The sequence below is a fragment of the Astatotilapia calliptera genome, chromosome 18 (assembly GCF_900246225.1).
Source record: "Astatotilapia calliptera chromosome 18, fAstCal1.2, whole genome shotgun sequence".
In the NCBI taxonomy this organism is placed as follows: Eukaryota; Metazoa; Chordata; class Actinopteri; order Cichliformes; family Cichlidae; genus Astatotilapia; species Astatotilapia calliptera.
In genome coordinates, this window is record NC_039319.1 from 8,098,255 (window position 1) to 8,126,242 (window position 27,988).

Sequence of the window (27,988 nt, forward strand, 5' to 3'; positions counted from 1 at the left end):
AGCCTATCCCAGCAGGGCTAATATATAGTGACCGAAAAAAGATTCACGGTCACAGTCCCACCTAGGAGAATTTAGAATTACCAGTCAATCTTTCCTCATTAATGTCTTTGGGCTGTGGGGAGAGTTTTGAACATGCAAACTCCATACAGGAGTACCCAGAGCTCAGTGCTGCCTGAAGATGATATACAAGAAAATTGCTCAGCCTTCATTTTAAAAAAATACTTTTATATTCACACAAAACTTAATGGAGATGCTGCATTTACTGAATTACATACTAACTCTTATCATCTTTATACTTGTTCTCGTTTTGGAAACAATCAATCATACTACTACTACCAGCGCCACCACTACTATTTCTAATATTACTGCAAGTAATATTACTGCTAATAACAACTTATATAGAAAGACACATAGACAGTTTTCATCATGCAGGCTTAAACTTTAACTATTAATTGTTCATTCATTCTCCTCATTTCAAGTCAAGTGTCTGAAGGACTGTTTAATTTTTACCATGATCAAAGAAAAGTATCTAAGTAGAGTATTTTAGTAATTTTCCATTGATGACTGGAGAGAAAAACTAGCTACCTGCGTTTGTTATACTGGTGCATCGAATACTGGGGGTAAATAATTCACAAATAATTCCAATGTAACTTTCCTACATTCGCAACTCGTAGCACCCCCCGGTGAGCAGTGCCACACCCCCGGGCATCGTTACCGCAGCAGCGGTCGTAGTGGTGGTGGTGTGATCATGTGACGCCTGCATTTCCGACACAACAATACAACACCGTATCGGTCTGCAATCTCTCTCCGCTTTCTCCCCCCCTAATCCCCACGCCTCGCTCTCGGTATGGCGGACGGCGAGAGGTCCCCGTTATTATCAGATCTGGGCGATGGTGCTCTCGGCAGCGGTAACGGCGGGTTGTCCCCCGGTGCGGGACCGTACGGTGTGCCCAACAAACCACCGAGTGAGTATCCATGGTGCTCTCTCCTCCACCCTCAGTTAGCTTAGCTTTTATTAGCCTCTTCTTCTAGCTCAGCCATCACAACAAGAAGGGGTCACCCTAGTGTGATTGTGTTTGGTCAGTATGTGGTGTAAAGCTACAAAGCATTTACTGTTTGAATAAAACCGATAGTTTTAAAATAATGGAAGAAAGCACAGGAGGGAATCAACGCTGTGCTCACTGGCTAACCTAGCTTGACAGCTAGCGCTGCTTAGCACCGGCAAACCATCCGCAAAGCCTCAGTCATGCAGCTCGGTAACGTTATTATCAAATTATATTTCATTTACGGGTTTAACACAAATTAGTGCATATAATTTGGCAGTTTAAGAGAGCCGATTTTCTTCACAAGCTAGATAACTGTTTCTCTAAGCTAGCTAGCATACGAGAAACACCTGATTTGATTGGCATGTGAGAAAGCCATTATGGAGGCTGCCGAGGGATTCTGCAAAGGAGAGCGACGACCAATGATCGTTCACCTAGAAAGGGACAAATGTGCCTGAATAGATCAACTGAGAAACATGGGCTGCATGCTGCATATGACTTCTAGATGGAACTGAGCCATTTACTCACACACTGTGAGTAAATGGCTTTCACAAATACCTTTCACAAATGTCTTTCACAAATACCCAGCCTCATTTGTTAAAGCTCAGCCCGCTCAGCATTCCAGGAGTGTTTTTCTTCTAAAGCTCCTTTCTGCTGAACTCCAGACCAAATCTTATTATCTTGTTTATCATAACAGGGTATTTGTCATGGGAATTGAGGCTTTTTCCAGCTCACTGCACAACTCTTATGACTGTGTCCCTTCACTAGTCCTTACTACTGTTGTATTTTTCCCCTTGCCTTCAGGTTTCCCTCCATTCCCCAGCCCCACGCAGCCATCGGTGCTCCTAGGGGAGGACCCTCCGCCCTATTCCCCTCTCACCTCACCAGAGAGTGGCAGTGCCCCTGTTATCAGCTGCAGGGTGTGTCAGAGCCTCATCTCTGTGGAGGGCAAGATTCACCAGCACGTGGTGAAGTGTGGGGTTTGCAATGAAGCTACGGTAGGTTGGTTTCCAGAGGAATCTGTAGACCCAGGTGTAAAGCCCGTTGGCTACTTCAGGTTACATTATGTCAGCTCAAAGGAATAGAAGATACAATTTGTTGATCTGAATGATGGCTGCAGAAACAAAGATATTTGTTTTACATTTTGCGACCATAGACCTTTGTCCAGATGGAAAAAGGTGAACCCCAGTATGAATCAAACAATTTCAACATGAATTAAGTTGGCTTTTCCCCCCCCATTTTTGGTTCTGAAAATGAGGGATTGTATTTTGTTTTGTTTGTTTTATGTTTTTTTTTTGTTTGTTTTTTTAGCACAAATTACAACTATTCCTGTACTAGCCCAGCATCTAGCTGTTTGTAATTGAATTGTTACTATAAACTGTTTTAACACATAAAAAAGATTTAGGACAACAGAAGAACATAGAAAAGAACACGTCTTATTTAGTATAACGTGAGGTTCATTTTGTAAAATTAGAAAAACGTTTTGAGTATTATGAGTAGAGCGTAAATACCTTGTGACTTACAAGGAGCTACTGTGTGTGCAGTATCTTTAGGTACTGAGCACCTTCACACCAGAGCCTCCAGTATGTTAATGCGCAAACCAATGTGTGATGTAGGGAAGGTATGAGCAAAATTTTTGTTTTGTGGTATTTTTAAGATTATAGAGGTTCAATAGTACATCTCTGTATTATTAGAAGTTGTAGTTGTAGTATTATTAATATATTGGTGTAACTGAGCCTTTATATAGGCTTACAGTGGCCCATTCTCCTCCAGGAGTATATAAAGTATAAAACACTTAAAAAGAAAGAAAACATAATTAAAATGAAACCACACGACCAAAACGGTAAATAATCCGCTCTTAAGCTCTGTTAACAAACGTTAAATGTACAACACAGGGATATAATGCCAGTCTTCAGCAGGGTGTCTGTTCTGCTTTTCAGTTCATTTGTTATAACACAGTTGTGACAGTTCCGACCTTCACTAGTCAAACATTCCTATATCCATATCTTGTGAGATGTAAACGGTTAGCATTTAAGCCCACGTGACACCCAAAAGACTCATGCACCACTACTGCAAGGCCAAAGAGACTTTCAGAGGGGCATGAGAGCAGTAATCCCGCTTTATTTTTTCAGCTGTTTCTAAACAAAATCAGCACATGGGTCTTTAGCATTAATGTTTCTACAGAAGAGCTGTGAAGGAATCTCCATTTAGAGTTATTATTTATGTCTCCAGGAATAACCCCTGCTGGTCTTTAGTAACATGAGATCCTAGAATCACATGACTATAGATATGTCTGGAGGCTGTTTGAGTCGTACCCTGAGTGAAAATCCAGCACAGAAACAATCAGGTTCAGAAATCAAGGCAAAATTCATATTTTAACTTTTTAAACTGAAATACTGTAAACACAGTCCTTCATCCTCCATCAGTCTTGAATATATTAACAGAGCTCCTCCCCGCTGTTAATAGACTGTTATGCTACCTGGCTGGCTAACATTACCCAGAATGCTGTTCAGCTGTATAAGTTTGTAAACTGTTAGTGTTATAAATAGTTTATGTTTCTGTCAGAAGTATGTTTATATACATTTAATATAGGTAACCTATCAATATGTTCCATGCATTTAATGTACAGACTAACACACACATGTGTATATATGTGTATGTATGTATATATGTGTATGTATATATGTGTATGTGTATATATATATAGATAGATAGATAGATAGGGCAAGACAAAATGTAAATAATGTTGCGGTCTTTAAAATAAAGCGATATACTGCCCAGCTACAATTACAAAACATGTGTTGTGACCACATTGCCAAATTTGGTGTTGTCACCCTTTATGTTAATATAAGGTGGATGTAATCGTCCCCTTTTTTGCTCAGAGCCATCAAAAAATTTAAAAGCATTTTTTTTTCCAGAATCAACATCCTCATTACTCTGGATAATCCCCAGAGTTTGCTGTGAGGTCACTAATGGTTCCTATAATCCTTGTGAAAATACTGTAATGAAACACTTTTCAGCCTACTGTGCATAGCAATCACACACCATTAAACATTTATAAATTACATCATACTTTTTTTTTTTTGTTTGTTTGTTTCCCAATCGCCACGCGTCAAGTTAGATTTGCAGGAAATCAGCTGAGTAGTCTCAGGGTTTGAAAACACAGTTGCTTTTCCAGGGCTCATCTGGTGCAAACTAGTTTGTCCTAAACTTAATTTGATTGTTTTGGGCAGGAGAGTGCAATCTCATTTGAACTCATTTCTCTCCTCGCTTCCTCTCTTCAAGTGTTAGGGTCCCATTATACCTGCTGTCCGGTGTCTGGCGAACGGCAACATATGACATTGCCGTTTTAATGATAAAATGGCAATGTCAGATTCACAAAAAAACCCCAAACACTGGAATTTCTGCTCTTGTACCAGCACTGATGTGGAGGTGTTGTCTGAGTGGCAACACCTGTTGTTCAGGTGAATAATGCAACAGGTACCTGTACTATAATGATGAGCATAAATGGATGTGACTGTTATTAAGCCACTGGTGGCATGCAAGGTGACCAATGTAGTGGGTATAGTGGTTCCTTTGGTGCCTCTCAGAGAAAGATGTCCGATACGAGGAGGGGAGGAAGGGGCAAGTCAGGCAAAAAGCATTTAAACAACGTGTGACATCCTCACTTTCAAAATGTTATATTATAGGGGGTATTCAGCTAAGTATCACATGACTCAGCTGAAATCCGCTATGCATATTTTTATGTTTTTTGTTTCAAATGTGTCATCTCAGCTGTCAAATAAGTCATTGCACCATGACAAGAATGTAAATGTTTCACTTATCTTTGTTTTATTTTTCACATACAACATTGGTGAATAACAGAAATACCAGAAAGTAACCCCTGCTATTCAAGTTGTGTGTCACAGCTGTTTAATATATTGCAAGTTAAATATACTTTGGCATGCGATATAGCTCTACATCTTCAGTTATAGCTACCTATGTCAAGCCTCCTCTTCTTTCTTCTATGTCCTGCAGTTGCATGTTAGGGATTGAGTCATCCGGGATGACACAGTGAGATTGATTTCTAGGTCAAAGGCTAAATGACTGTGGAGATGAAGGGGCAAAAATAAAAGAAATAAGAAAAATCAAATCATGATGAGACTTGCTTGCAGATTTGTACAGTTTCACATTAGCAATCCAGTAGGTGTTTATAGGATATATGTCTCTAATACTCATAAATTTAGCAAATTATTAGAAATAATTTATTGATTAGCACTTAGTTCCAGTAGAGCAGGGCCGCATCCATTTAAAAAATAAATAAATAAATAAAATCGACATTGAATTGAGTTCCACTTATTCATGTGGCCCTCCACAGCAGGCCCAGTGTCTCATAGAGCCCATTGGGATAATAATTGCCTAGACGGCCGATCAGTCTATTGCTATCAGTGTATATGTTATCCTGTATGACAAACTTTTAAACTGAATGTAAGGGGCAAAAAAAGAGGTTTGGAGTTGATCATAAGTGGTTTCATTACAGTTTGTTTAGCAGAGCGCATTGCAACACCACTGTTTATAATACATATTACCAATACTGTTGCTAAAAATAAAAACGGACCGATTATAGAGGGATTAATGATAAATAAAACGTTCACAGCTCTCTCTCTAGTTATGTACAATAACTTTTAAAAGTTTTAACTGTTATTTCAGCTGCTGTTCCCTCTGCTAATCATAACTGAACTTCAGTAGGACTGCATAGACTGGGATATCATTTTTTTAAACCACAATGTTTTTGTAATGTAGAAGAAGAAACATAGGAAAAGCTTTTTACTAGCTTCATCCTCTTCAAGTAATTTTTCCACTCTTTACTTTTGCATTTCCCTTTATTTGTGGTCCATTGCATCATATTCTCTTGACATAAAATTTTCCCTGTTGAGCATAGCATAAGTAACAAAAGCTGCCCTTGACCCATGAGGACCGCTTTGGATGAAAGGCAGGCTTTAGAGTAAATGTCTGCTCTTCATTGTTGACTTTAGTAAATAAGAAAAACTCAAAAACGTTGGACGTAGTCCCAGTATATGGAATGGTGGGACAACAATTAAAAATGCTGGAAGACACCTGGTCACCTTCTTTTGCTCACAGCAGATTTTAGTGGTGTCTTAATGACAAGTTGGAAACTGGCTTGGGAATTGCATTGCTGGAGTGTTGATTAACAGCAACCTCATCACTTAACCTTCTACATGTGTATGCGTGTGTATTATGGAGATGCACAACTAGTCGTTTAACAGTTGCCGCCCTAGCTAGTCATCAGCAGATATTTAGTTGGTTAAAATAATTATTCTTATTTTAATCGTGCACAATAGCAGTTACCTGTTGGTTTTAAAATCTTATGATACCCTCCCCCACAAGCCCACACAGATTGCCTTTTCACTCTCTTATTTAATGCATGCATGTGGCGCCTTTAATATTAACCAAACTCTGCTAGCTAATCTGATATTGTGTGTTGTGTGCTGTTATATAGCGACACCTGTCAATTAAACAGCATGATTATTGAACAATCTGACTACAAATGGCTATTAAATACACACACTTGGCTGTAAGATTCTAGGTGATTACTTTTTACAAAAATAAACAATTGGTAAATTAGTTGCCGGGAACATCTCTAAAATGTATAAACACGAAGAGTATGGCTGATGAATCTCAATCATTTTTACTTCCAGCAATCATCAGAGGCCTCAAATGACCCATAATAGTTGAGCTCTAGTTTCCAGCCTTGTTTGGAGTGAATGCTGATGGGAAAATAGAGGTGAGGTACACAATCAAACATTGTGAAAGGCTCAGCAAACAATACTAATAGCTCTAAACGAAGCTTGACATTGTTTAGAAGCCGGTCTAATTATTCTAATGTTGTAATTACACAGGTATCGCAAATAATTTGGCAATAATATAGTGAAGTTCTTCATTTGCTACCACCAGCTAAAGATTGGTCAGGTGTGCAGTAAACAGATGCTCAGCTGCAACTTTAATTACCAAGTTTAACTCGCGGGTTTGACCGTGGAAGAAGATCCCAATGATTGGGTCAATTTGACAGTCGTGCTGATGGTAACACCCTGTGTAATTTGTACAGTTATCGCTGCCAGATTCACAGGTTGATGGGGCTCCACAAGTGTGCTTCACTAGTCATGCTAATCTGTGTGCGCATGGAAGAAGAAATATGAAGTGTGTCCAGATGTACCAATGGGCATAATGAGGAATTTACAGATGGAGGCGACATATGCAGATATGCAGAAATATGTCAGAGGTGTGAGGATATCCTGTTTTCCACCACCTCATGAAACATGCAAAACATTTACACTGATGTCGATCTGAGAGTGCAAACGTGCTTTATTACATACATCAGGGGTTGGCTCAAATCCAAAAGATATGCAGAGGATGATGTCAGACAGCGGTTATTTGTTTTAAGTAAATATGTGTAATTTGCGGGATGTTTATTATCCTTAATTAGACTCATGAATTAGTAAGATTTTGATGTGCAATTTTGCTCATTCCTGTTTTAATTTGACAGCAGGCGTGGGATGGCAATCAGGAACAGTAATTGCAAGCAGTATTAATTGTTATTTTACAGCCTCAGATTTGCATTTAAAAAAATGTTTATTATCGCAGTTAATGGTTATAATCATGATGCAGTCTCTTGGGAGCAGCGATATAGCTCATAGAGCGGAAGAAATGATTATATATGGAGTTGTCACATGCAGCGTTGGATGAGTTGTTGTCTCACCGAAGACAATATTTAGACTGTGGTCAAGGTTAATTTCCTGTAACTGCTCATTATTTTGCTTAACTGATAGATTATCTTATGGGCTGAATGATAGAAACCTCTGCGACTGTAATATTACACAGTTAAACTGGAACACGAACTTCACCCTTTTTTAATCTCTTATACCGAAACGGATCATTGTAACAGTGAGAATTTAATTACGTTTTTTTTTTTTTGTAGGAAATAAATATTAAGACTGAAATATCATTTTACCACGGCAACTTTAAAATTGTACAAAATTGGCTAATCCACTGTGTAATGATCACTCCTAATATTAGTTTTCACTTGAGTGGAGAAAAGAACTTCATTCCTCCGGGCATTGTAAGCGGAATTGATAATGGATCTGGAAACGAACAAGGCACACTCTGATCTGGTTAGCCGGGGTTTAATGACGCTGTGGCGAGAACGCAGCACGATGGACACGCGGGATGTTATTTCATTCTGGGTGATGTTGTGTAATATTGTGGTGTTTCCAACATCACTTGGGCAGGTTGCCTATGCATATTAATCGCTGAATAAATATATTTGGCAACTCATTTTAGAATTTTTCTGTTTTTATTTGTTTATTTATTTTTTTTATTCCTCCCAAGTGACGAGTTGACAGCCCTCTTGCTCTTATTTTGAAACTTACCATCTTGGGCTTCAGTACTAGGAGGCTGAGCAGGCTGCTGCCCATCTGTTAAGCAGTGACCCTGTTTTATTTTTATTTTTTCCAAGTGTGTGCTATGAAATTGATGAAACATTGCTGTTTGAGCAGACATGAAGGCCACTGTGAGAGGACCATGGCAGATCCGACGATGACATTTCCACAAACATGCTTTTCAGCATCTTTATTCACACTTATCACTCAGTTGCTGTTACAACACAGCTGCAGCTTTATAGCTGCCAGCCTAACATACAAAACAACAACGACAGTGGACCCAGCACACTTTTAACCTGGCAGATGCCCTGCAGGTGCGTCCACCTCCCCTGCAGCGGCACCGCCGACCACGCCCTGCCACAGCCACCAAAAATCATTTCATGCATTCTGTTTTATTTTTATTTTTTAATTTGCTGTGTACGCAGCAGCACATGGGGTCATGGTGTGCTGCGCTCCGATATTTGACGACTTCAAAAAATAATCGGTCCCTAATCTCACTGCGCCACATGCGCTTTATTATTATTAGCATCCTTTCCTCACAGCTTTGGCTTACGGGGTAGTGTTGGTCATCTACCAACTGGAACAGGTCGATCGATCTCTGAGTCCTCCACTCTGCATGTTGAAGTGTCCTTGGGCATGCTGAACTTCGAATGATCCCTAGTACAGCCATTGGAGTGTGTGTGGGTATGTTTGTGTGTGAGATTGATAGAAAGCATTCTATGAATATGTGCGTGTGTGATTGGGTGACTAGTTAGCTTTAAGTGCTAAATGGAGTAGAAAGGCATTATATCAGTTCATTTTTGTTCTTCTAGGTACTTTAGCACCACCATCTGGCAATAGAAGTGCATTACATCATACCATTGGGCTGGTAAAAACGAAACAAAAAAATTAGTTGCAACCCACCTCCCTGCTTACAAGTAATAACTTGACTGGAAAAGCTGTTGATTTTGCTTTTGTTATTATCAGAATATCCATAGACTGTTTAAAGTATGGAAATGATGTGGCGTCTAGGAACATGAAGTGAATGTAAATGGGAAATATGTTATGCCTGCCTTCTTTTACCAGACCACCAGGGGGCAACGCTTCAGGTTGCTAAAAGAAGTTGTGATTTGGCGCGATATTAATAAAACTGAATCGAAATTGAGTAATATCGTTTATATAGCTTGTGCTTTTGGCCCTTACACAACAAATAAACACTGCCCACTTTCATTGTTGGCCAGTGGTTGTCATCCAAGCTCAAAGCCTGATGATGCTAATGGTCAGCCAATATATCAGTGCATCCTTAACACTGTTAACTGATTTCAGCACGGACTTCAGCACTTCTTGATTCATTGAGAAATATTCTATAGGTTGTACAAGACTGTAGAGATGGATGAACAACAACAACACCCAAAAAAGATTGTGGTTATTTGACACGATTACATGCTTGGGGGGTAAAAATATAGACTTTTTAAACCTTAAAAATTAAAAAATAATAATAATTATTTTTTTCTTACTGAATAGCTTTAAATAAATAAGCTTGAGCGTAACTAGACCTGCCACAGTCTGGCAGAGAGTGAATTTAAACATTTATGGAGGGGCACAAGCAAAAGCAAACTCCATTATTGCAAAACTTTATCTTGTTTTAGTTGTCAGCAGAAGCTGAAATTGTAATTGAAATTCAAATGTGATTATTACACCACCTGTATAGTGGTTTTACTATGACAGTCACCGCCATCTATGTCCACTTACAACCAGGTACAAAGCGATAGACCCTGAATTGTTTTTATATGTGGACAAGGCTTTAAACATCAGTCCAAAATCTCCCATAGATGTTCATTTGGTTAGTTGTCTGTTGACTGCACTCTTTATTAGTCTTTTAAACAGTTTCCCATAATAAATCACAACTATCTTCCTTAACCTGCAGCTTCTGTACACTCACGCCAATATCTTCTGGCATACTCCTCCCTCGTGTAGTATTGGTTAATTCTCGTCCATCATGAATAATTGGCTTGTTATCTATTCCTATTCGAATGTGTTGTTCTGCGGTCTTATCTCTCCCTCCTGTGTGTTTCTGTCTCCCTCTGCAGCCCATTAAGAATGCCCCAGCAGGAAAGAAGTACGTGCGATGCCCCTGCAACTGTCTGCTCATCTGCAAAGTCACTTCCCAGAGGATTGCCTGTCCCCGACCATATTGGTGAGAAGTTATTTGTGTATGTCTGTGAATGTGTGTGTGTGTGTGTGCACGCCACTGTGAGACTGCAATAACACTGCATCTCTCTGCGAGAGAGAAGTGAAGCAGAGGAAACAAGGTGCAATGGGAGCAGCAGTCCCTCAATTAAGGCTATGCTCCCAGCACAGTTTACATGCAGTGCTCAGCCAGCCGGATGAGGAAATAACAGCCTAATTAGAACAACTGCATCGTGAGTTTCACTTCTGCATGTCATTAGAATTATGAGAGGTGTGTCTGTGTGGATGATACAGTGGATGCATTATGTGTATTTTTTTTTCTTAAATGTGTATTTGGAGATGTGGGGGTTATGTTGAGATTTAATTGTTATTCTGAACCTCGCAGCAAAGAAAAAAAATCACAATATTCATTCAGCATCTATCTGCTTTTAATTATGCACCGAATTCCTGCGGAGCAGCTACCAACCAAATGAACACTTAGCAAATTCCTTCATATTATAATCTCAGAGGGCATAATGAGCACAGCAGCCTCTTCAGAACAAAGAAGGGCAAAGTTAACTGGAAAAGTTAGTTTTATGAAAATGTAACTTTTGGGATATGTCTTTTATATTTTTTTCTTTTTAAAGGTTGCTGAAAGTTCAGATCCAGTTGGTTCTCTCTTGACAGGAAATTACCTAAACACATAAAGAGGGGACTTTTTTCATAGTATGGGACTGTTATAGTAAGAAGCAGATGGCTGATGTCAGTCACTGGAGATGCACAGCTTTTGCATGTCGTCTCAACATTATGTTGCAGCTGCCATGTGTAATTTGTAACAGAAAAGATTTCTGTTTATGCCCAAGGCATAAAATGTGCAAGAGCAACATTTTTAGATGTTTTTTTTTTCTTTTTTAATTTTTAGATTTATGCTGCTATGTAAACAAGCATCAACTGACTGTTACAAAATGTGTTGTCATAAAGATGTGAAACTCAGAGTTAATGTGTCGTTGTAAATGCAGATCATGAAGTGAGGCTCAGGGATAAAAAGGCTTGCATTATCTGGCGTGGCAGCTGAAGACAAATATTTCTGACATCAGTAATTCTATAGCCATTAATTTCATTTGAGATTGTTGTATACATTTTAAACAACGAGTAAATATCCTACCTGACCTCATCAGAATGAGAATATGTTGCATATTTAACAATGGCATACAAAATGTAAATGTATTAGCAGGAGAAACAACACAATTTGACATTAATATTTTGCGATTGTTATTTCCACCATATTCTGTTTGGCTCCCTGTTAAATCCAGAATCTAAAATTCTTCTCCTCACATACACAGTCTTAAATATTCAGTCCCCATCTTATCCTAAAGACCTCATTGTTGAATATTATTCTAATGGAGCACTTCGCTCTCAGACTGCAGGCTTACTTGTGGCTCTTATAGTTTTCAAAAGTAGAATGTGAGGCAGAGCCTTCGGTTATCATTCCCCTCTACTATGGAAACAACTCCCAGTTTTCTGTTTGGGAGACAGAGACTTTCTCTACTGTTAAGATTAGGCTTAAAACTTTCCTTTCTGATAAAGCTTATAGTTAGGACTGGACCCTGAATCCTCCCTTAGTTAGGCTGCTGGGGGTCTTCCTATGATAGATTGAGCGGATCTTCTTCATTCATCTCTTTTCACAGTAGTGTGTTTATATCACTGCTATATGTAATCATGAACAATTATTAAACTCTGGCCCTCTCTGCTGTAGTTTGCCATTTGTCCTGCCTTTCTTGGCACTTTTTCTCTCACTACCCAACCGGATGCAGTGGATTGCTGCCCCTCCTTGAGTCTTGGAAGTTTCATCCTATTAAAAGAGAGTTTTTCCTTCCCGCTGTTGCCAAGTGCTCCCTTGTAGGAGTTGTTCGATTGTTGGAGTTTCTAATATTATATTATTAAGGTTGTGAATAATAAATAAACAAAACTGAATTGTACTGAATGAACTGTTCATATGTCATAGTTTATTGTATTACAGTTTAGCAAAAGACATCCATTAACCTCAAGTAGTAATAAAATATGTTGTGTATGCACATTCCTCTTTGGCCACTTTTCCTGCAGTAAATTACTTTTAAGAGTTTACCTCCAGTATTACTATTTTGCATTCAAACCAGACATGCTGACTAAACCAGACACATCTCAGCCCCGCGGCCTGATCAGTGATTCTGAGCTACTGTAGCCATGTGAGAAAGCTGATTGTAGGAAAGCAGTGTGTGTAGTAATGAGAGGAGTGAATGCTGATGAATTTCATGAGGCTGCAGTCAGCCCTTGAGACGACTGCTCCCAGCATCAGCTTGCATTATTAGCTAGCACTTGCACTGAATAATATCTCGAGTCGCTTCTGGTGCGAATGCTGACGTTGTGTGTCTGTCTGTCTCCTTCCAGTAAGAGGATAATAAATCTGGGCCCGGTTCACCCTGGTCCGGCCAGTCCTGATCCCCAGCCAGCTGGAGCCCGCGTCTCCTGTGGACACTGCAGCAACACCTTCCTGGTACCAGCTCTTTGCTTTTTTAAAAAACATCTATTTAATTAGAATAAATGAGAAGCTTTAGGGGAAATAACCACAGGATTTCAAATCATAAAAAGCTCTGCCTTCAAGGTTTTGGGGAATTTGCTCATTTAGATTAAAGCAGTGGTTCTCAAACTGTGAGGGAAGTAAAGCAGAATCGAATTAATATATGGGTAGGGTTTAAAAGTCAACTTGAATAATTTTTCTTTTTTTTTATTTAAAAATCTCTGGGTTGTGGGAATAAACCTCCTTAAATGGTGTATGCCAGAAAATGTTTGAGAATTACTGATTTAAATGATGGTGGGTTCAAACGTGTCTGTCAGGTATAATGCCGAATCAGCTGTGGCTTATTTAAGTTGACTTAAGGTTCAAGGTAACGATGCCCATCTCCCAGTATCTTCAAGACCTGAATTAAGCTTAGACCTTTATTTTAATTCAATGGAGAGCTTGACTAAATAGACAAGGTTAATCTATGTCACAGGTCCAACCTTAGAAGAGGTTTAACCACCTGTAAAACCACAGTGTGCCTTCATACATAGATGTATATGAAAGCACATCTATGTATGAAGGCACACTTATATTAGAAACATTAAAGGAACACAGCCTTCTTTTACTGGCGCCTAAGCTCAGTAGAGGTTCACCTTCAGCTGTGCAGTGGTAGATTTCTGTAGTTACAGGTTTTTATTTAGGTTTTCTATATGAAAGACGACACGAATTATCCTGAATTTTGTTCGAGTCTCTAGTATACGTGCCAGAGAAAGATGTATTGGCACTCCTTAGTGTCCAGTAAGATGTCCAGTAATATATAGTTGTATTACCACAAACTAACAGCCTGAAGTTGGTGCCAAGATGACTCCTTTTTGAGAAGGGCTTGATCTTTTCTTCTTTAACTAAACCTCACTAATTTCTTAAAATGTTATACTACTATTTCAATAAGTAGTTTGGATTAGGATTGAAAGGGAAATCTAATCCTTTGTGCAAAGAAATATAAAACCAGTACATGCGAGATCAGTCTGAGCTCAGCTGTGAAAATTATAGAGTCAGTGAATCGAACTGGCCATGCTCTCCAAGGTGTCCTCGCGTGACACACTTAAGCAGGATTTATGGTCTGTCTGAACTCTGTGTCACTTGGTCAGATACTGTCATACCCCCACCACACACATGCTTTCCTCTTATCTCTAAACAGCAGTGTATTCCTCTTTCTACTTTTCCTTTTTTCATTATTTTTATTTGTGGCACATTTAATACGTACAACTCAATACAGCCCTGTCAGTGTCTCCCTGAAGCTGACACCCTTATCACTGTTTTTAAAAAGATATCACGCCTTTCCCTTCGCTGTGATGGCCAGCCTTTGACTTCATCTTCCTGTGTAGCCATTTGGAACAACAATACATCTTACGAAGCAGTTCAGAGAGACCATAACCTGGCAGTTTGGTGAGGTAATGGTTCAAGTCCCAAAAACTAATCAATAGATTTTTGTTGGGTTTTCTGTTCATCTGCTGTGTGCATACAGTGCTGTGGGTTTTAAGATGTGTAATTCCTAAAATCAAATTATTAGGGTGTCATTAATATTTGCTGTAGTTAAAAGAAACATGTTTTGCTTTTCTTAATTCCAGGCTTATATTACAGTGGCGGCTGATCATAGTTTTAAATAATGATGTCAGGGTTTGTACAAGTCAACAGATCAGTCTTCAGACTCATCTGAATATTCAGTTTCAGACCGTTTTTTTCTGCTGTTGGCTCTGCTATCCTGAGCTCTTCGCTCCACCTTCAACCTTCTGTTTGCAAGGAAAAGGGAGAGGAACAGCTTGTTTCAGACATTGTTAGAGAAACAAAAGATTATTTTGTACTATTAGTCATGCATATTTAATCTGGAGAGTTCACTAATATATAACTATGGAACTAGAAATAAGCACACCAGATCCCCTTTAAAAATATTAAAAATCTATTGATTATAAATATTAACCTCTGAAGCAGCGTGTAGGAGTTGAAACATCAGTACAATTTGTGTGGTTAATATTCCATATTAAATCAGCTGAATCTTAAAAAAAGTTTCCCCTCAGATTCAGCTGTTTGAGTTTGTTTTTTGTTTTTTTTGTACAATAACTTTAGCATATCTAACAAAATCATGCAAAATTTTACTTAATACTGGGAGTATTTTTACAGTTACAGGAGCTCAAGGTTCAGAGGGGAGTGCTGAAATTTAAATTTAAGGCTGAAAAATATATTTAATCTCTACTAAAAACTGCAATCAAATCAATTTTACTCCCACTCCAAGTCTGACAAAAAGATATTTTTTTTATTACCAACTCTGAGCATCAATATTATGAGATACACATTTTAGTTGGTAGAGTAAATTGGGCCTGTAACTCAGAATATTCATTCATTCATAGTATCAATGTAATATTTCTGCATGGTGTTATTAACTGTGCTAAAGTCATAACCTCTATTTACTGTATTTTTCTTAAAAATACTGTAGATGACCAATGAAAGTCCTGTCACTAAGGAAGGTCCAGAGCCATTAAAACACATTTTTGCAGAAAGGATGTGTTACTATGCAGAACAGCTGAATAAAACACTGTCTTTCGGGTGACGCTTTTATCGTCTGCAGCCAAAGCTACAAACCTGTAACAGTTTGAGTAGCCCTGCAAGGTTTTTGTTGTGAAATGTACTGTAGTGAGTGAATTATTGAACATCCAAAAAGCACTACGCCAAGTATATGTTGAATTATTGGTACAGATCAATAACCCTATCAGCTCTCTGCTGATATATTATGGTCATTTTCTGCTAAAGAGAGGAAGGGAAATTCTTCTTGCTGCTCTTTTAACAATCAGTGGGACAGGTAGGATGGTTTAGATATATGGTGGATGAGAGGAGGTGGGTATACTGGGAGAAGAATAGAATACACCGCCGTTCTCGATTTCTCTGACTATACCCACCTCCGAGGTGAGATGGATGGTGCTGGGCGTTTAGCATTCAGCTGGACCTTTCCTACATGCTTAAAGACAGGGCGGCTGAACAAAAAGTTCAGATCTGTGCCCTGGGTGGCGTTCCAGTTAATCTTTTGTTGCAGATCCTGGTGATAATGTTCTCAGTGTTTCTTTCAAGACAAGAATAATGTACAGCATGCACACAGTGAATTCTGCCCTGCAGGGTTTACAAATGTATCACGGCCCAACGTTGGGAAGAAAGTAACTGTCTGTGTCGTGAGAGAGAACAATTTTTCTTATTTTGCTTTTGTGTAGCAAGCAGCACCTGCTGCCAAGAATTTGGATATTTGGATTGAATATCAGTAGGTGTATTTAGAAAAAAGAAAAAAAAAGGCCTTCAAGACTAGTTCATAACTTGTACCTGACATAAAAAGCAAAATATTACCTTATATCAAAATAATCTATTGCACACATGGGCAACAAAGGGCTCAATAGCCACATTTAGCCTGTGAACCATATGAGTCTGGCCCTAGACATTAAAGGGAAACTACTAAAGGGAAAAAAATTAACAGGAAGTATTTGGTTAATGGGTGTTGAAGTGAATTACTTGGGAGCAAACAAATTTCATATGAATCCATGTTCTATTCACAATAGAACATGTTTAAACTGAGGAAATGTACCATTTCAAGAACATAATAAGGTCATTTTGAATTTGATGACAGCAACACGTGTCAAACTGTTGTGACAGGTCCATCCATATTTTCTGCTGAGTAGGATTCCCTCGTTTTCTAACGCCTGTAAATACATATACATGTCTTTCCAGATGTGTAAGAACTGATGCATCCCCATGTCATCAGAAATGCTGGCTTTAGGAAACAGTGCTGATAAAAAGGCACATGGTTCCTCTGCTCTTTAGTCCAGGATCTCACATCCATGTTTTTCATAAACACTTAAAAACTTTGATTCGTGTGACCACACAACAGTTTTCCACTTTGCCTCAGTTCATTTTAAATGAGCGTTGGTCCAGAGAAGCTGGTGGTGTTTCTGGATCATGTTCTCATACAGCTTCTTTGCATGATGGAGCTTTAACCTGCATTAGTGGATGGCACAGTGAACTGTCTTCACAGACGATGATTCCTTGAGGTGTTCCCGAGCCCATGCAGGGATTTTCGTGACAGAATCATGCCCGAGGGCCAGAAGATCATAGACGTTCAATATTGATTTTCAGCCTTGACTCTTGCACACAGAGATTTCTGATGAAACTCTGATGGCTTTATGCACTTCAGGTGATGAGATATTCAAAGTCTTCACAATTTGACATTGAAGATTATTATTCTGAAATTTTTCCACAAGTTTTAGAGGTATTTTTTCCCCATAGATTACTGAACCTCTAACCACCTTGGCTTTTGAGAAACTGCCCCTCTAATGCTCCTTTTATACCTAATCATGTTACTGACTTGTTGCCAATTAACCTGATTAGTAACAAAATGTTTCTCCAGCTGTTTCCTTGTAGTACCACTTACTTTTCCAGGCTTTTGTTGCCCCAACCCAACTTTTCTGAGACAAGTTGCTACCATTGAGTTTAGAAAGAGCAAAAACTTTTGTGAAATAATATAATTTCTCAGCTTAAACGTTTAATATGTTCTGTAGAATATTGGGATTGTGCAGTATCTTAAGTGGCAGATCATACGCTAGGGGGAGCAGCCTAAAGGAGGAGATGTTGTTTCATGTCTTTGTAATAGGAAATTCTTGGTTTTAGAAAAAAGGGCCTTTTTTTCTGCCTACCAAAATTCATCAAGTTTAACATAAATAGTGGTCCTTCTCGCACTTTATCATTGTACCTCCCTGTGGGGGGGGAAGAAAAAGAAAGTTGTCTAGCCCTGATTTAACATGTTATTGGAATTAAAGCAATGATTTATGAACCAAGCCTAATTTTTATGTTCTCATTTATTACTTTATGTGACTGAAAGTTACATATTTCTCTGCAAGAAGGAAATTGCAGGACTTTAAAGACAATTAATCTGCATGTAGAGGAGCACGATTGTAGCAAAAATTATAATCCTGATTATTTTTTCATTATTTAACATGTTAACTTTCCTTTTGAAACATCACACGTTTGTTGAATTCAAGTGTCAAATTCCCACATTACATTGTCAGGTAAAGCTCATTTTTACTTTAAATGAGCTGGGTGCACTGTTACATCAGGAGCATTTTGTTTTGTCCAAGCACTATTGATAAATTAACATGACGTTACATTAACATATATCTGAGCTCTTCACACCCCAGCAGAGCCTTATGTGGCGTTTATGATTGATGTGACTTGAAGAGAGACGAGGAGTTCTTTGCTCCTTGCAGCTGATATCCATATGATTGAGAGACGTTAACGACAAATGTTCCTGTCAGAAGAAAGAAAGTCCTCTTCATTTACATTACATTTGCATGTTTTTTATGCTTTGTATAAAAACTTTTTTTTTTTTCTGTAGAAGGAGGGTTTCATTACTCAAGCTTAAAATTTTGGTAAAATGTCTAATGGTCAGACCTCTGTAAAGTCAATTAAAACTGACTTTGACTCACCTGTGTGTGCCAAAAGCCAATTTTGAGCCAGGAAAACTCAACATTTATTTAAAAAACAAAAAGAAAGTTACCCTGGGGCTGCTCAATTATAGCAGCGATCCTAATCAGGTTTATTTTGCTCAGTATTGAAGTCCTGATAAAACACAATGCCTTCTTTTAACTTTAAAGAAAAATTTTATTTCTGATTTTAATCAAAGTTGTTCTTCCTGTCATCCTGGATAAACTCACCTCAGACTGAGTTTGGAGAGACGCGCTAAAGAAAAGACAAAAAATGTCGGCCACAAAAAGAATGCAGAAACATCGTGTTTTCATCTGGATAATTTATGCTGATAGTCATTGGAAGACATCATTGTATTTGAATTTTGATTATTTGGAAGAGTGTTATTTTACTGCAGTGTTTCAGTTGCAGGCCCTTTACACTTTCTCACTCCCTTCAGTATCCTGTCCTGATGATAAAAATCTTCTGACCAGCCCAAATGGATGGGGGGGGGGGAAAAAACAAATCTATCTGCTGTTAGCACTTTATAAACAAACTGTATAGGACTTCTCTCCAACACCTGCTCACATTTGCTTATCAATCTGCTGCACAGCTATACTTATTTAATTTTTACCTGGTGCTACGTTTATTTTTATTTTTCTGAGTGAAGTCAAAGGCAAACTTTTGTGCCTGTTTCATTATAAACCTAACAGAAGCAGAATCACTAGTTTGTCTGTTAGAGGTCAAAAAGAGAATTAATGTGAGTGTAAGTGTGTCGCCACCATAACTGCTAAGTTGGCAAACGTTTTTAGCTGAAGCCGAAGCTCACATCTTTCTCTTTGTAATTTCAGTGGACAGAGTTCACAGATCGGACGCTGGCCAGGTGCCCACACTGCAGGAAAGTGTAAGTAGCTATAAGCAAATCATCCATTACACCACTCTCCTCTCACCGTACGCAGTTTTTTCTTTTACACCGTTTGGCATTAAGCTGTAAGGTTTTACTCAGACACAGTAACAAAAAGGTAATAAGCAGTGACTTCAGGGACACTTTAATTAAATCTCTTACTTCCCGTTTCCTCACAGACCTCAATTAGTGTTAAATGTCATGAGGCTTCTGATCTGTCACATTGTATGTCCATATATGTTTAGTACCTCAGGTTACAGATTACTGCATCACTGTCTGCATGAGCTTCTTAACATGGTGAGAAATGGATGCAGGATGCTAGTATCTATTGCAATTGCATGATAAATTTGAAATAATATAGGATGCAGTTAAATACATGTTATTGATTATACGTTTAAAAAAAAAGAAACTGAATAATCAGAACGGATATACAAAGCAAATAGCTGCCTTTTGTTCTGGTACTGAAGAGACGTGCCAGTATGTCAGCTGTCTTGCAGTGCACAGGTGTGCAGGTGCAGTTTTTGTGAACAGATTTAGTCACAAGACTGTAGTTTGTCAACACAAAAGCATCTACAGAACCTCCATTCAGTCTGGACAGGTGCGTTTCTGCAGGTTAAAAATGAAGAATGTAGAAATGCAAACTAAAATGAAGCTACCAAAAGTAGTTATTGTAATTGTTTTTATAATGTGACACAAAAGGAAATATTCTGGTGGAAAAAAACAAACCCAAAAAACCAACACACACAGTTAATGATGGCTGAATTATATTTAGCTGCTCCAGTTTCGGGGTGATATTGTTCACGCTGCTTGCTGTCACGCTGTTGAACCTGACTGGAAAACCTGAATGTGACAAAGGTAGCAGCGTTGTCTCAAACCAAACATGGCAAATGATCCAAGGTTGTTGCTCTAGCAGCCACAGTTTGCATGCATTCATAACTTGTTGAGGCACTGTCCACACGCCCAATACTAAATCCTTTAATACTGAGGAAAATTTTAACACACATAAACAGCAAACACATGTAATTTTAATGCCAACCTACTGGCTGAAAATTATTCAGTGGCCCCTCCCAGTCTGCCGCTTGGGCACGATGGCAGCCATGGAGGGTGACAAGTGTTCTACATTTTGCATAATCTGGGTACTTGTAGTGTACTGCATGCAGTCTATTTGTGAGGGTGAACACACTAGTTGTACAAACCTGCCAACATTAGGTTTGAACATCTGCATGTTTTCACAAAAGTGCATTTTCTTAAGTAAATAAACTCAAAGGGAGGTCAGTGATGTGTGAGTTAAGTAATATTGAATATTACTGTAGTATCTCTGCACACTGGTCACGCAGCCAGCTGCACAGACAGCCTGGTGTTATTTGGCCAGCTCAGAGATGGAAAATTAATTTCACTGTCCTACCTTCCTAATTCAATATGGCAGGAAAGAGGCGTTGTTTGTGTTTCTAACATTTTGTTTATAAAAAGCTGGAATCGGTGAATATCTTTGTTACTTCATCGAGGTCTGAAACTCCCTGTTTCATGTGGCACATGTGGCTCTAACTACCATTTATTTGGTATGTTTAAAAGTCTTTTTTCCCCTGTTCCTTCACAGTAAGGAGGGCTTAAGTGCAATTGTATTCTAAGTAAAATTGTATGCACTCTGTGGGTTGTGTATGTAGAGTTTTACTGAGAGGCTGGACATTGTGGCAACTTGGGTAGTTTTAGATAAACACAAAACGGTACTGATGCAGATATTATTCCTAATAAGTTTAAGGGTCATGCAAATTACTGGAGTTCCTTGGGGAAAAACTGGAGATATTAAAATAAAGAGGACAGCAGTTATGAGTAAGGAAAAGACAGGAAGCACTTGATATAGTTAATGGCTGAACTTCTCACACTATGAGTCTGAACAGAAAAATACATAAACCTGCAGGGTTTTTTGCTGCATTTAAATAAGCAATATTAATTTCTATCTCTCCTCTACAGGTCTTCAATTGGTCAGAGGTATCCACGGAGGCGGAGCTTGTGGTGTTTTCTACTCTGCTTGCTATTCAGCATTTCAACCGCCGGATTGATGGTGAGCACACGCCGCCCAACGCCAGTCTGACACCCACATGAGTCAAGGAGCTGTTGTTCAGTATTAAAAAAGAGATTATGAATAGCTGTCTGCCGGGCATTTATCTTTTTAGAAAATGGTTCTCATGTCCTTCCTGTTTTGTTTTATGAAGCGAAAAGTCCACAATTATAGATAAAACAAAGGTAGCAGGGAGAAGCAACATGATTGCTATCTTTTCTTTTGTCGTCGCTTGTTTAACATGGAAGGTTGGCGCCTCGCGGCTGCTCTGCAGACACGGTGTGACAGGCCTCTATTTGTCATTGAGAAAAAGCACAAACACAACCTGCTTTAACTGTAAGCTGTGTCAGGCTGCGACGCTGCCTTCAACACCCACAGAATAACAAAACAGAACATTTGTGCTGAGTTCTGATCTCCTGCTTTGCCTCGTCGCTTCTTGTTCTCTCAGTTTGACGTGTGCAAAAATCCATAATCAGAGCTCACGGTGCTTTTTAGAATTTCTGTTGTTGCCTGCATTTAAGTGATTGTAAATAGATGCTGCAGTGGAATATTATCAGAATAATAAAGGAGATAACAGCTGTTTTAGAGAGTCTAGAGTAAATGAGGGATGTAAAAGTCTAACAGTGATGCACAGAAGGGCTAAATGGTCAGGACATTCTGCTTTCTGAACAGCAGAGGGCGTAAGATGAGCATCAAAAGAGGCTGAGCATAAGAGGGTTGCATGCCTGGCAGCTTTAAGAACCGTAATCCAAACATTAAATGTGCTGCATTGAAAGCATTGCGTAATGCTGGTGTTGTGGCAATAAATGTCACGACGTGGAATGAGGTTGTGTTTTATGAAAAGGTGTTTTTAATTATATGAGTGGTGCATGAGCAGCAAGTTTTGACAGTTTAATCTTTAGGGGTGTTTTGCGTCAATAACCTTTTAACAGCAAGAACCAGAGACAAGTAACCGATCAAGCTGACTTTCCAGGCTGAATTTTAATTATGAGTTTTAAACAGAATAGTTAAAGGGAAAAAAGAAGTTAAGATTCAACTCTGTGACGGCTTTGACATCCTGGATTTTGTCTTGAGAGTTGCCTGTTAAACTGTAAAAACCCCCTTGAGAACGACATGAATGATTAAACGTTCACACATCGTTTATAGAAGAAGAAAGATGAAGCTTGAAAGCATATTGATGTCTTTTGGCCTGCTTGAACAGTTAAGATTACCTCATGATTTCTATTTTTATCGAGCTTTTTTGGATTTCTGCTTCTGGCCCTGAACATTTGGAAGCATAATAGTGTATTATAGATGGTAATATTAAGTTTAGATATTCTTGACAACAGAAACGCCTCTAAATCCTTTTTCTTTTCCTGCTTCTTTTAATACCCATGTGAATTTTGCTTGAGTGTTTTGACTTTGAAAAGGGAATTTATATTTCCGTACTCCCAGAAAATCCCTGTGGGTTTTCTCAAAGTCACTTTTGCCATCTTCATTAAATAATTTTCTTCTGAGCAGCTGCACACTTAATACTTGATGGCAAAGCTGTTTTCTCTCTTATCTCTCAGTCACTCCTACGTATTGAATATTAGCTTCTGCTTGAAAAATTGTGGGAAAAAAACCTGTCACTGCATTAGTGTGGTGCTGGTGAATTAATCACTAAGTGTGGATATGGGGCTAAATGTTAACTGGTCTTTGTTTTTCTGTCCTTGAGAGGAGAAATTGTGTTGCTGCCAAGTCAGTTTAAAAGCTGAAAATCTGATCATTTTAGTTTGGGCTGCCTTGAAATTTCATTTAAATGTATGATATTTTTCTTAGTTTATAAATCCAGCGCAGTTCTTTTCTTTACACATCTGTAAAGTCACCCTCTTCTCTTCATCTTCCCTTGTTGAATGGCGGTTTCCCTTGCAAGACAGACTACACAGTCTAACCTAATCTAAAGCCCAGTCTATACTACTTTGCTGAGTACTCGCTGCAGTGGGCGACCTGCTTGTTTACATTTGTCCTTGTCCACTGGTGTGTCTGCATCACTCTGCCATCACGAGTAAAACTAAAGCTGTCTATCTTGGTCTTACAGACAGTAAATCTTGAGCAGCTGCTTTTATGGAAACGCAGGGTAGCGAGGAAGCTTGAGAACAGACTGTGATGTGTGCACACATTTTCAGAGCTATGGAAACAAGAAAAGTGGCACACGTCTACACTGACAGACTACTATCTATTCCATTATCATAATTATCAGTTACAGGCCCATTATATTTTATTTGAAAGCAGCTTCCTTGTGCTAATGAATATAGTATGAAAAAGACCTGTTACACCGGACTGTGATGCAGTTTAATGTAGTATCATAATTCAGGCATAACTCGAGAGACTTTTAAAACGTAGGTATTTTTGTTTTGCTTTTTGTTTGATTTATACTCAGAGTTCAAGAAAATCCACTTTTAAAGACATTTCTTAAGGTTAAAATAAATGTTATTGATTTAAAGGAGTAATCTTGTAAAGTCTCAGTAATCCAGTCCAATTTATTGCATTTCGGTGTAGTTTCGTTTTTATACCATCGATTCAAAATAACAGTCCTACCAAAGTGCTTTATATTGGAAGATAAAAATACTACAATATTAGTAAGTAAAAAAACAACAACCCAAGAGCCAATAATAATAATAATTGCTGATGATTAAACACAGTAGTGGTGTATAAACACAGAGCAGTTTCCAGGTTTGTTTTGTTGTTGTTGTTTTTCATCAACCTATTGGCAGATTTATGTAAGGATTATTGGACATGATAATCTCTGCAAAGTCGTGGCGGAGATTACTTCAAACTTGTGCAGATTACAGCAACAAAACTGATCTGAGGATAAATGCAGGAAACCTATTCAAACGTACCTGCAGACTAGGCTCCTTCGTTCCCTTACATTTAGGTTGATCGGCGTTTTCTGGCCATCCAAAATTCCGTCTGGGTCGCACGTAATCCCAGAACTGGAGTTACAGTCAGTAACTTCAGTTTTTTTAGCAGGACTTTTTTGTTGTGGAGCCACACTTGTTCCCACATGGACACATTTTAACAGTGCATTATAAATATCTTTTGTGTTTAATCACCAATAATAATAGGAGTGACTGTTCCACATGTTTTTGTTTTTATTTTAGGATTTATATAAAATTGGCTTCTTCTCATCCTTTTGTTTTTCTGCATGGCCGTCATACCTGCATTTTCCACCTAAAAATCTAAATAAATAAACAAGCTTCTCCAGCCTTATAAAAAATGCCTGGCTCTGCCACTGCTTACATGTCCCTCTTGAAAGGGCTTTGTGGGGAGCAGATGGATGCCTGAATGCTCCCTCTGCTTGTTGTTTCTCTGCAGGCTGGAACGTGGGTGAAGGCTCAGACCTACAAGGGAATCTACGCCTCGTGGGCCGTGCTGCTGCTCCTGGTTCTCGTCACCCTGGCTCGGGCCTTCTACTGGGCCTGCATGAGGGTCAGCCAGCCCCTGCAGAACTTCACATAAAGCCCCACCACCACCAACACCTCTCCATCATCTGCCGTATCTCTCTTTCCAAACCGCCTGGCCGGAGGAAAGTTGGCTTTAATGAAGAAAAACGAAACAAAACACGATATTTATTTAAATCCCTACTACAGAAAGAAACAGTTCTCCTCCTCCTGTCCCTTTCCCTTTTAGTCCAACGTGTTTCCAAAACTGGATGGTGGCGGCTGCGACTGCTATATATATCTATCGGTAATTATGATGACGCGTATAGCCTAATGTACTGTTTATCTGTTCTAATCTCGTGGCCAGTGTGGGGCTCATTTTAACTTTTTTTTTTAACACAGTTTTTTTTGCTCTTTACCCCTGCGCTGTTTTTCGTCTGCAGCGCACCTGCTGCACTTGTGACTTCTAAGACGAGGGCTTAAAGTTAAGTCTTAGATGTGATTATCGGGCCGCCTTTAGTTTTTTGGGTGGCAGGGGGTACTTGCCCTTTCTAATCCTAATTTGTCATTAGGTTGAGTATTTCAGCATTTAACATTTCCTTTTAAACTGAAAAACAAAAGTCAGATGAAGCTAACAAATTGATGCCAGTAAGAAGATAGGCGGCTGGAGGGACATCAGCCTCCTTTTGTGAATCTAAAAGATCAAGTAGGTGTTGAAAAGTGTCTGAAAAATTGAATTCAGCAGCGTGTGAAGGTAGGCTATGATGTTTCTGAACTCTGTGTTTATGCTGAATTATCCCCTGGGACTGACTTTGATCCAAAGCAGCTTGAAAGCCTTAAAAGGAGGTGTGATAGAAGGATTCAACACTCGCACGTACGCACGCACGCACACACACAAACATACATACACAGCCACATTAATGCATACCATCACACAACAAAAGCAGGATGCTCTTTTAGAGTTGCACCAGCTCAGAAAGCAGTTTGTCAAAGGCAAACCAGCCTCCGTCTTCAAAGCCAGACCTGGAGACAGATTTCCTCCACACCGCGGTTTGTTTTTTTCAGCCGGGAAAGAAGTGACACGCGTGAAAGTTGTGGTCCGACAAGAATGTAACCGCATTTGAAAGCTTCTTTTTTTCTTGGAGCCAAAATCCAGCCAACAGGTTTGCACCAACTTCTCTGCAGTCAAAATAACATTAACAGCAGAGCTCGACAGAATCCTTCCTCCCCACTTATTCCCGTTTCCAAAAGATACGTGCGTGCGGTTTGCTCATGGTGCATTTTGTACAGCGTGGCTCTCTGAAGTACAGAATACCAAAACAAATAAACCACAAATGGGTACTGACTTTTAGAATACTGATATCTGCCTTGTTGCATCTGCAAAACCCTTAGAGTATATGTGGAGTTTCTTTTAGACGTGTGTTTAGTTGTTGAACCACAGGGACAGGATGTTTGTTTTTTTTGTTTTTTTTAAAGTGCTGAAATCTGGGCTTATTCTGCAAAAATACAGGACATGAGAGTTTCACAGCTGAGGGTAGAAACCCTTACCACTTCAAGATCTGCGTCCGAATGCATCAAGTTTCACATAAGTCACCTTATTTCAACATTAAAAAAACCACGTCGCTTTGCTCTTTTTGTGTTTTGGGACAGTTCAGGATCACTTAACAGTACACACGTCGCTTTTTTGGTCACTGAAGACGGAGGCTGCTACTGGTGAAGTTTCCACATTAAGGCCAGCGGGAGATGTTACGTGGAAAGGTCAGAATAGGTCAGTAACACAAACACACACTATGAATACATTCTCACACAGTGCTAGTCCGTAACTCGTCTGTGGTTCTGAATCTGAATGTGGTAATAATTCTTTAATGATTTATGTTTTGTTTTTTGATTGTAAATATATTTGTTGTATGATGGAAGTGATTAAACGGATTCTGTTGCACTCTGAGCTTAACACTACTGCTGTGATCGCTGCTCAACTTTTAATTGTTCTGTTTGAGAGGGTTATTTTTGCAGCTCCTTGAATTGTTACATATTTAATGATTTTTAAATTTATTTTTTTTTGTGATCAACTACTAACCTAATGAGCCTCTGGACACACGTTCGTGTTCAAAACATAACTATTAACATACCAACAAAACAACACTGAATCACATTCCTGAGCGATGGCATTTCTCTCTCTCTCTTACTCTTACACACACACACACACACACACACTCTCAGCACCTTAGCCGGAAGTAAGAAACACTGCATACAGCAAGAATGAAGAGATAAAGTTACCCTGCTAGACTGAACTGAGGTCAATATGGATGCATCATGTTATTTATTATACGCACTGCAAACTAGGATCAACTTAACATTTCAGCTTTTTACAGTTTTACAGTCTTATTTATTGTGAACGATGTGGGGTGTGGAGGAAGGTGATTTCATTTTCTTGCTCCGAGGGCATTTGTTGTTGTTTTTGTTTTATTTCTGTTTGTTTTTTTCTTTCTTTTAAAGAACGATCTGCCTGTTTAAAGTTATGGTCGGTGCATTAATTTTTAAGACTGTTGGAAACAAAAAGAAATGAGATAATCGAAGGCGGTGCAAGATGACTTGTTTAAAGGACCCTTTTTTGCAGTGGAGTGACTGTGTTTTACCCACGACTGCAAAACAAATTAATCATGTTAACGCCAATAATCAAGAACCTGGCTGATGCTCTTTTCGGAGTTTGTTTACACTCGAATAAAGACATGATGATGTACAAAACTGGAGATGTGAGATCTTTTTATCTACCAACATAAAATTTTCGAATGCCTTTATTCTCTGCTCATGTCTTCCAAACAGATCTGGGGTTTTGAAAAGAGGATTTCACTGCTCGTGCTTCCTGGAATAATCAAACCGTTTATAGCTTAAAAAAATCAAAGAACTTCAAGGCGCTCTCTTTGGAATAACATTTACAATGGTTTTATTTTCATGCCATGGTCAT

At 38.9% G+C, this 27,988-nt stretch overlaps 1 protein-coding gene across 1 annotated transcript; it reads left to right on the forward strand.

Moving 5' to 3' along the window:
* The first annotated feature begins 676 nt into the window (after positions 1-676).
* pip4p1a (phosphatidylinositol-4,5-bisphosphate 4-phosphatase 1a) lies at positions 677-27,768 on the forward strand. The gene is made up of 7 exons (XM_026149887.1): positions 677-965; positions 1,848-2,041; positions 10,549-10,655; positions 13,055-13,160; positions 19,511-19,563; positions 21,535-21,625; positions 24,959-27,768. The coding sequence occupies exons 1-7, from the start codon at positions 848-850 to the stop codon at positions 25,100-25,102; spliced, it is 813 nt and encodes a 270-aa protein (XP_026005672.1). The 5' UTR covers positions 677-847; the 3' UTR covers positions 25,103-27,768.
* Positions 27,769-27,988: the final 220 nt, after the last annotated feature.